General features: G+C 40.8%; 1 protein-coding gene across 7 annotated transcripts in view; it reads right to left on the bottom strand.

Annotated features, from left to right (window-relative positions):
* Positions 1-1,233: 1,233 nt before the first annotated feature.
* Positions 1,234-9,195, bottom strand: part of LOC140187588 (RIMS-binding protein 2-like) — a 338,771-nt gene continuing 330,809 nt past the window's right edge. For 6 of the 7 annotated variants that reach the window (XM_072243038.1, XM_072243043.1, XM_072243045.1 and 3 more), the window contains one exon: positions 1,234-3,117. In XM_072243038.1, the coding sequence (XP_072099139.1) occupies positions 2,935-3,117 (183 nt within the window). In that variant the 3' untranslated portion in view covers positions 1,234-2,934. The remainder of the gene's footprint in view (positions 3,118-9,195) is intronic. The other variant, XM_072243044.1, reaches the window with a different exon arrangement.

The following is a 9,195-nucleotide window of genomic DNA, read 5'->3' as shown; positions in this document are numbered from 1 at the left end:
CATGTTAACAGCTACTTAGTTAACACAAGTATCTGTGTAAAATTAGATAATTGTGTGGGTGGCACAGTAGTGTAGCGGTTAGTGCAACACTTCAGTGTTCCAGTGATCACTGACTGGGTTTTGTTTCCTGCCACTGTCTGTACAGAGCTATCGGTAGGACCGGGCACACTATCTCCCTGTGCCCACATGGGTTTCCTCTGGTTCGTCCCACATTCCAAAGGTGGCGTTAGGGGCATGCTATGTTAGTGAGTAGTGAGCACGCGATGTTGCTGCTGGAAGTGTGGCAACGTTTGCAGGCTGCCCCCAACACAATCCTTCAATTGTGCTGGTCATTGATGCAAACAATGCATTTCACTGCATGTTTCAATGCACACTACATGTAACAATTAAAGCTTCTCTAATTAATTGCAACTTTTATTAAATTTTATCACCAACTACATAAGCTCACTGTCACTCTGCGATGCTGCTCAATGCTAAGTGGTTGTAATATTTTAGTAAAGGGGTGTGAAATAGCATACTAACAATTCTTACAAGGCTAGAAAATCCAATGGCCATTTCTGTAAGGAAGAGTGTTGGAGCTCAGTCGAGGAATATAAATGGTTGAATAGAACTTTGAACAAAGTGATAAAACAATAGTCATAAACTAGTAGTTCTGAGGTGAGAAGTAAGTCACAGGCAGTTAGGTCAAGGACGATAAATAAATGACAGAATAGGACAGACATGCTGTCAAAGTTCCCTTCCAGGTTTGAGATATTTGGTTTGTTTCTGAGTGCATCCTGCTGTTGAACATTGGTCAGACTCATGACTACCTACCCATTTAAACTGATTAAAATAAATTCTACAATTCAATAGAGGCAAATCCAAGAAGTATCAACTGGTACACTATTGTTCTGTTCACAACGGACATTGCTGTAACTACTTCCTACTGTTTCCAATCCTACGTTGCTAGCATTCTTGTATTTGCTGTTCCTCTTGAAATCTCATCACCTACCTATCACCACTTCTTGTTGTGACATTTCCACTCCTATTGTCCTTCCACATGATCTTGCAGCAGTTACGTCTGGACTGCTTGTGGTGTCAACCCAGTACTGTACCTTCATGCTTCCCTTGGCCTTGGCTCATTGTTCCTGAGTTTTCTATAGTTGTCTGTCTGTGCTCCCTGCCTATCCTCATTATCCTTGCCTAATAAAAGCCTCTGCAGTTTAAAAAATTCATTATACAGGGCATTTTCTGTGAAAATAGACTTTATTTCAGTAAAAACATTTCTATGTAGAAATAAAGAAATAGGTTGACTGTAAGGGCTAAGGATCTGCTCACACCACTCCATGCAGAGTAGTTGGACACAGTTCCAACAATACATGCAAAACAAGAAGTAGAACTATTTACAAATGTCAAAATCAATCATATAAACTCTTTTTTTACAAAATCTTTTGATTGTATATTATAAAGCCACGTGCTAGAATTCAAACATGATGGCTTATCTTAAACATATGAAAATAAGTTCTATTTTATGTCTGACAGCTGGTCAGGAGCCTGGAACACAAAGCAAGTGTGCTGCCAACTCAGGGTGTAGCTGAATACTGGCAGGGTATTGCGATTGGCAAGTGAATTCTATTTTCACACTTTGTAATTCATTGAGATGTCTTTCTTGAATAAGGCAGAGGATAACCTTCTGGTTACCCATGCATAGGCAGATGTGGATCAGAGATGGACAGTTTCCTCAAAAGTTGTCATCTACCAGCTTTATACCCAGCTGATTACTTAGAAATCTCTGCAATGCTCACAGAATTTCAGCATCTGGTATCAGATGAAGAATAACAAGGTTCCATTTTACTTTTCCATCTCATTATATAGAGGAATCTTTTAATGTGTTTTCTTCAGTGACAAAGCAAACATTAGAATTGGGGTCCAGATTATAAACTCTTGCACTGTACTCGTTCCATTCTGGATTTGGTAAATGAGAACAATGCAAGAAAAACCCTACTGATAAAAGGTGACTGATTCACCACTGCATGAAATTCAGAGAAATTAAGTAGCAAGACTTGTCTGGCAACCAACATGAGTTTACCACTCAAGTACATTCTTCTTGTCACTGTTAACGCAACTAGTCAGCCGGGCCCTGGTACATCTCTGTTTATGTGCTCGAGATTCCACAGCCTGCCTGACTCTGAATTATATGAAATGGAGAGATTTATACCACTTCAAAGCATAAACAAAGCTGCTATACAGTTACTTGGGAAAAAAAACCTATTTTCTGGGTTGATAAGCTGTCACAGCTATATTAATGCATGAATGTAATTTGTCACTTGTCTTTTAACAGTTACAGATGAGATGATGTGTATATTTCCTGCAGGCTACATAATTCTTGGATTGCAGTTATTACAGTCTGGTGAAAGGCATTCTCTTTATCAGTAGATGTGATTACTGCTCAGCAAGAACTAATTGTGTTGACCAAGTTATCAGTGAATTACAATATTAATAATTGTGAAATGAATAAAAGATGGAGGTTTCTCCATCGTTCACAGCAGAAAATATTCTGCATTTTAGAATACAATCTCTCTTCAACAGTAACAATCTGTTGAGATTTTGTGCATATTCAAAGCCTACCAACTTCCAGGTGAGATTCATCCTGATTTACTGGTCTCAAGTGAATTTGCCATTTACTGGAAGTTGGGTGGAAATAGCAAACACCTTTTGCTGGATCCAGGTGTGACCCGTTTCTTTTGGGGGACTCCATTTGGGAAACACTCAATCAATTTATCCCAGATTGGATATATTCTTCCAGTGGGATTGGATCCTCCTTGCTATTTTGATTGTATTCCTTTATCCTTTTTGGTGACTCTCTGGTTATTCTCTTCAGGATTCTAGATGAGTTAATCAAAGTTTACTGAATCTCGACTGGCAGCTTCTCTTTTTTGATGGATTTGAGGTGAGTTATTCTCGTTTACTTGATCCCAATCTTTTGAATAGTTTCTTTCCTTTTGAAAAAAAGCCCTTTTTCTTCTTGCTATTTGAATTCTCATTGCATCCGTGATTATCCAAACACCCTGCTGTAATACTGGATTGAATGTTCATTGGTACAACAGGATTTGAAACTTCTGCCTCATCCAAGTTTAGCTGATGGGAGGAAATTAGAACAAAAGTCATTGATATAGTACAGGAAAGAACATACTATAGAATAATTTCACTGAGATCAGATCAAATGTCAGTAAAACAGTAGTGCACATGAATGCACCTGTGCTAACATATAGCATGTCAATAGTCAGTCACACCACTTGTTAAATGTTCAAATTCTGCAAATCTTATCAGTCATTGTCATGTCATTTCTGTTCTTTCAAAGTTTCAATTTTCTCAAAGAATAGCTAATTGGCATTTCACAGGTTTTTAATCACACTTATCAGAATAACAAAAGGCTTCTTAATCAAAAATTAATTCTTACCTTAGCAAACATTGCTACGAGATCAAGTACAGCAATATTCTATGCAAAGCAAAGAGATTCCTGAATAATTGACCTGCATATAATAGTAGTGGATCTCCACACTTTTTCAAACTGAACCTGGCATTATTACAAATTAACACACACAACATGCTGGAGCAAACTCATCAGGTCAGGCAGCATCTTTGTGTGTGTTGCTCAAGATTTTTAGCATCTGCAGGGTCTCTTGTTTGTCCTGACATCTACTTGAATCATATGAACAGTAGCACAACAGGTACAGAAATTGTCTAATTTCATACCTGAGCACACTTCATATACAGGAATAAGAGCCCATGGTATTATAGGAAAGGTAGTAACATATGACTGGCAGGAAGCGAAGGGTGGGAATAAAGGAGGACTCTTCTGGTTGGCAGCCAGTGACTAGAGGTGTTCTACAAGGGTTGGTTTTGGGACTGCTGCCATTCACATTATATGTTAATGATCTAGACAACGAAATTGATGGCTTTGTGGTCAAGTTTGCAGTATACCGCATTGGATACTGTTGGGGGGGGATGACTTACCTGGGACAAGCTGCAGTAGCCGGATCTCTGGCACTGAGTCTGGCTCTGCAGTGCAGAAGGGAGGGTGGAAAAAGAGGAGAGCTTTTTCCTAGTGATAGGGGACTCGATAGTTAGAGGTACAGATAGGAGGTTCTGTGGTCGTGACAGAGAATCCAGGATGGTTTGTTGCCTCCCGGGTGCCAGGGTCAAGGATGTCTCTGATCGATTGCATGACATTCTGAAGTGGGAGGGTGATCAGCCAGATGTCGTGGTGCATATCGGTACCAATGACATAGCAAGGAAGAGTGAGGAGGTCCTGGAGAGTGAGTATAGGGAGCTTGGTAGGAAGTTGAAAAGCAGGACCTCGAGGATGGTAATCTCAGGATTGCTACCTGTGCTACATGCCAGTAAGGGTAGGAATGGGATGCTCTGGAGGATGAACAAGTGGCTGAGGAACTGGTGTAGGGGGCAGGGTTTCAGATTTCAGGATAATTGGGACCTCTTCTGGGGCAGGTGGGACCTGTACAAGAGAGACGGCTTACACTTGAACTACAGGGGGACCAATTTCCTTTCAGGGAGGTTTGTTAGTGCTATTGGGGAGGCTTTAAACTAGATTTGCAGGGGGATGGGAACCAGAGTGCCAGAGCTGACAGTGTGGCTGGGGTGAAAATAAATGATGTTAAAAGTTCAAGCAAATCTGCTAATAGAAAGGTTGTGAGTGGTGGTAAAAATCTTCTGAGGTGTATATATTTCAATGCTAGGAGTATTGCCGGGAAGGCGGATGAGTTGAGGGCGTGGATTGACACGTGGAATTATGACGTTATAGCAATTAGTGAAACTTGGCTACAGGAGGGGCAGGACTGGCAGCTTAATATTCCAGGGTTCCGATGTTTCAGATGTGATCGAGGCAGAGGAATGAAAGGTGGGGGAGTAGCATTGCTTGTTAGGGAAAATATTACAGCAGTGCTCAGGTAGGACAGATTAGAGGGCTTGTCTATTGAGTCCTTATGGGTGGAGCTGTGAAACAGGAAAAGTATGGCCACATTAGTGGGATTGTATTACAGACCACCCAATAGTCAACGAGAATTGGAAGAGCAAATCTGCAGAGAGATAGCAGGCAACATAAAGTTGTGGTGGTAGGGGATTTTCTTTTTCCACATATTGATTGGGACTCCCATACTGTTAGGGGTCAAGATGGTTTAGAGTTTGTAAAATGTGTTCAGGAAAGTTTTCTAAATCAATATATAGAGGGACCAACTAGAGGGGATGCAATATTGGATCTCCTGTTAGGAAACGAGTTAGGACAAGTGACGGAAGTCTGTGTAGGGGAGCACTTTGGTTCCAGTGATCATAACACCAGTAGTTTCAACTTGATCATGGACAAGGATAGATCTGGTCCTAGGGTTGAGGTTCTGAAATGGAAGAAGGCCAAATTTGAAGAAATGAGAAAGGATCTAAAAAGAGTGGACTGGGACAGGTTGTTCTCTGGCAAGGATGTGATCGGTAGGTGGCAAGCCTTCAAAGGAGAAATTTTGAGAGTGCAGAATTTGTATGTTCCTGTTAGGATTAAAGGCAAAGTGAATAGGAATAAGGAACCTTGGTTCTCAAGGGATATTGCAACTCTGATAAAGAAGAAGAGGGAGTTGTATGATATGTATAGGAAGCAGGAAGTAAATAAGGTGCTTGAGGAGTATAAGAAGTGCAAGAAAATACTTAAGGAAATCAGGAGGGCTAAAAGAGGACATGAGGTTGCCTTGGCAGTCAAAGTGAATGATAATCCAAAGAACTTTTACAGGTATATTAAGAGCAAAAGGATTGTAAGGGATAAAATTGGTCCTCTTGAAGATCAGAGTGGTCGGCTATGTGCGGAACCAAAGGAAATGGGGGAGGATTTTTGCGTCTGTAATTACTAAGGAAACTGGCATGAAGTCTATGGAATTAAGGGAAACAAGTAGTGAGATCATGGAAACTGTACAGATTGAAAAGGAGAAGGTCCTTGCTGTCTTGAGGAAAATTAAAGTGGATAAATTCCTGGAACCTGACAGGGTGTTCCCTCGGACCTTGAAGGAGACTAGTGTTGAAATTGCAGGGGCCCTGGCAGAAATACTTAAAATGTCGCTGTCTACAGGTGAGGTGCCGGAGAATTGGAGAGTGGCTCATGTTGTTCCATTGTTTAAAAAAGGATCGAAAAGTAATCCGGGAAATTATAGGCCAGTAAGTTTAACGTCGGTAGTAGGTAAGTTATTGGAGGGAGTACTAAGAGACAGAATCTACAAGCATTTGGATAGACAGGGACTTATTAGGGAGAGTCAACATGGCTTTGTGCGTAGTAGGTCATGTTTGACCAATCTATTGGAGTTTTGAGGAGGTTACCACAAAAGTGGATGAAGGGAAGGCAGTGGATATTGTCTACATGGACTTCAGTAAGGCCTTTGACAAGGTCCCGCATGGGAGGTTAGTTAGGAAAATTCAGTCGCTAGGTATACATGGAGAAGTGGTAAATTGGATTAGACATTGGCTCAATGGAAGAAGCCAAAGAGTGGTAGTAGAGAATTGCTTCTCCGAGTGGAGGCCTGTGACTAGTGGCGTGCCACAGGGATCAGTGCTGGGTCCATTGTTATTTGTCATCTATATCAATGATCTGGATGATAATGTGGTAAATTGGATCAGCAAATTTGCTGATGATACAAAGATTGGAGGTGTAGTAGACAGTGAGGAAGGTTTCAGAGCCTGCAGAGGGACTTGGACCAGTTGGAAAAATGGGCTGAAAAATGGCAGATGGAGTTTAATACAGACAAGTGTGAGGTATTGCACGTTTGAAGGACAAACCAAGGTAGAACATACAGGGTTAATGGTAAGGCACTGAGGAGTGCAGTGGAACAGAGGGATCTGGGAATACAGATACAAAATTCCTTAAAAGTAGCATCACAGGTAGATAGAGTTGTAAAGAGAGCTTTTGGTACATTGGCCTCTATTAATCAAAGTATTGAGTATAAGAGCTGGAATGTTATGATGAGGTTGTATAAGACATTGGTGAGGCCGAATCTGGAGTATTGTGTTCAGTTTTGGTCACCAAATTACAGGAAGGATATAAATAAGGTTGAAAGAGTGCAGACAACAGGAATTCTGCAGATGCTGGAAATTCAAGCAACACACATAAAAGTTGCTGGTGAACGCAGCAGGCCAGGCAGCATCTCTAGGAAGAGGTGCAGTCGACGTTTCTTCCTAGAGATGCTGCCTGGCCTGCTGCGTTCACCAGCAACTTTTATGTGTGTTGCTTGAAAGAGTGCAGAGAAGGTTTACAAGGATGTTGCCGGGACTTGAGAAACTCAGTTACAGAGAAAGGTTGAATAGGTTAGGACTTTATTCCCTGGAGCGTAGAAGAATGAGGGGAGATTTGATAGAGGTATATAAAATTATGATGGGTATAGATAGAGTGAATGCAAGCAGACTTTTTCCAATGAGGCAAGGGGAGAAAAAAACCAGAGGACATGGGTTAAGGGTGAGGGGGGAAAAGTTTAAAGGGAACATTGGGGGGAGCTCCTTCACACAGCGAGTGGTGGGGGTATGGAATGAGCTGCCAGACGAGGTGGTAAATGTGGGTTCTTTTTTAACATTTAAGAATAGATTGGACAGATACATGGATGGGAGGTGTATGGAGGGATATGGTCCGTGTGCAGGTCAGTGGGACTAGGCAGAAAATGGTCGGCACAGCCAAGAAGGGCCAAAAGGCCTGTTTCTGTGCTGTAGTTTCTATGGTTTCTATAAAAGCATGAATTTCATGTTGAGGCTTTTTAAGACACTTATCAAGGCACATTTATATTATTATGAGCAGTTTTGGGTCCCTTATCTAAGAAAGTATGTGCTGGTTTTGGAGAAGATCTAACTGAGTTTCATGAGGATGATCCTAGGAATTAAAAAGTTAATGTATGAAGAGCACTTGATGGCTCTGGACATGTGCTTGCTGGAGTTTAGAAGAATTAGTGGGAACTCACTGGAATCTATCGAATATTGAAAGTCCTAGCTAGAGTGGGTATTTTCCAATGCTGGGGGAATCTAAGACCAGAGGGCACAGCCTCAGAATAGAACAAAATTCTTTTAGAACTGAGTTGAAGAGGAATTTCTTTAACCTGAGGGTGGTGAATCTGTGGAATTCGTTGCCACAGATGGCTGTGGAGGTCAAGTCATTGCGTATATTTAAGTTGGAGGTCAATAGGTTCTTGATTATTAAGAGCACGGGTTACACGGAGAAGGCAGGAAAATGAGGCTGAGAGGCAAATGAGGCTAAATCAGTTAGGATCGAATGGTGGAATAGACTCAATAGGCTGAATAGGATAATTCTGCTCCTATGTCTATAGTCTACAGAGGCCATAAATTAGATAGGAATATGCAAATAAGCCTTGAAAAATACCTACGGCATATTTAGATTTCATTTTATTCTATTGCCCTAAAAATTTTATTTATGAAAATTTACCTAAATATAAGTTTTTTTTTTACATTTATTCCTGTGGTGTGAAGGTATCTCACTCTTGAATGGGGCTTCTTGTATCTTCCTTCTTAATCACACCCAATCTGCTGGTGTTTGTCTTTACCTCCCTGTTACCGTGAAATGAGAACGCTTTGTATCAATCCCTCAATGTCATTTACACATTTGTGACATATGCACCTGAGCAACCAAAAAAAAAATCCATTGACATGAATTCACTGAAATCAAAATAATGATGTTTTAAAAGCTGCCAGTACTGAAGAAATAGACCCCTGGGATTGTATCACTTTGATATACCGATTAAAACTGAGCAGCACATTCTTTATTGATCATGCCCTTTTTTCTGATTCTTACCTGCAGCTCACTTGTCATGGTTTAAGGGCAAACAATGGGCCAAACTTGCAGGAAGACACAGTAGAGTATTAGGCACAAATGCCATATTTTGATAACAATGACCACATACCTCTAATGTGAGAGCTGTTTTGTATTGTGTTCAACAAAAGCATGACATTATAAACAGCACAAATACTCCTGACGGAAGATGATAGAGATTTCACCAATTGACTGGCTGACAAAATACACTCCAGATGACAAGATTACATCTTAATATTGAGCTAACCACTTCATTAATATAAATATATGCAACTTCACAAGTTGATAAGAGGTGAGCCAGATACTGTCCAGTAAAACTCCATTATCAAGCAGTCTTGTGAATTTTGTGGTGCTGAATTGGC

Source organism: Mobula birostris, chromosome 25, assembly GCF_030028105.1.
Source record: "Mobula birostris isolate sMobBir1 chromosome 25, sMobBir1.hap1, whole genome shotgun sequence".
Taxonomy (NCBI): domain Eukaryota; kingdom Metazoa; phylum Chordata; class Chondrichthyes; order Myliobatiformes; family Myliobatidae; genus Mobula; species Mobula birostris.
The sequence above is the reverse complement of the archived record's forward strand: the minus strand, read 5'-3'. Positions and strand labels throughout refer to the sequence as shown.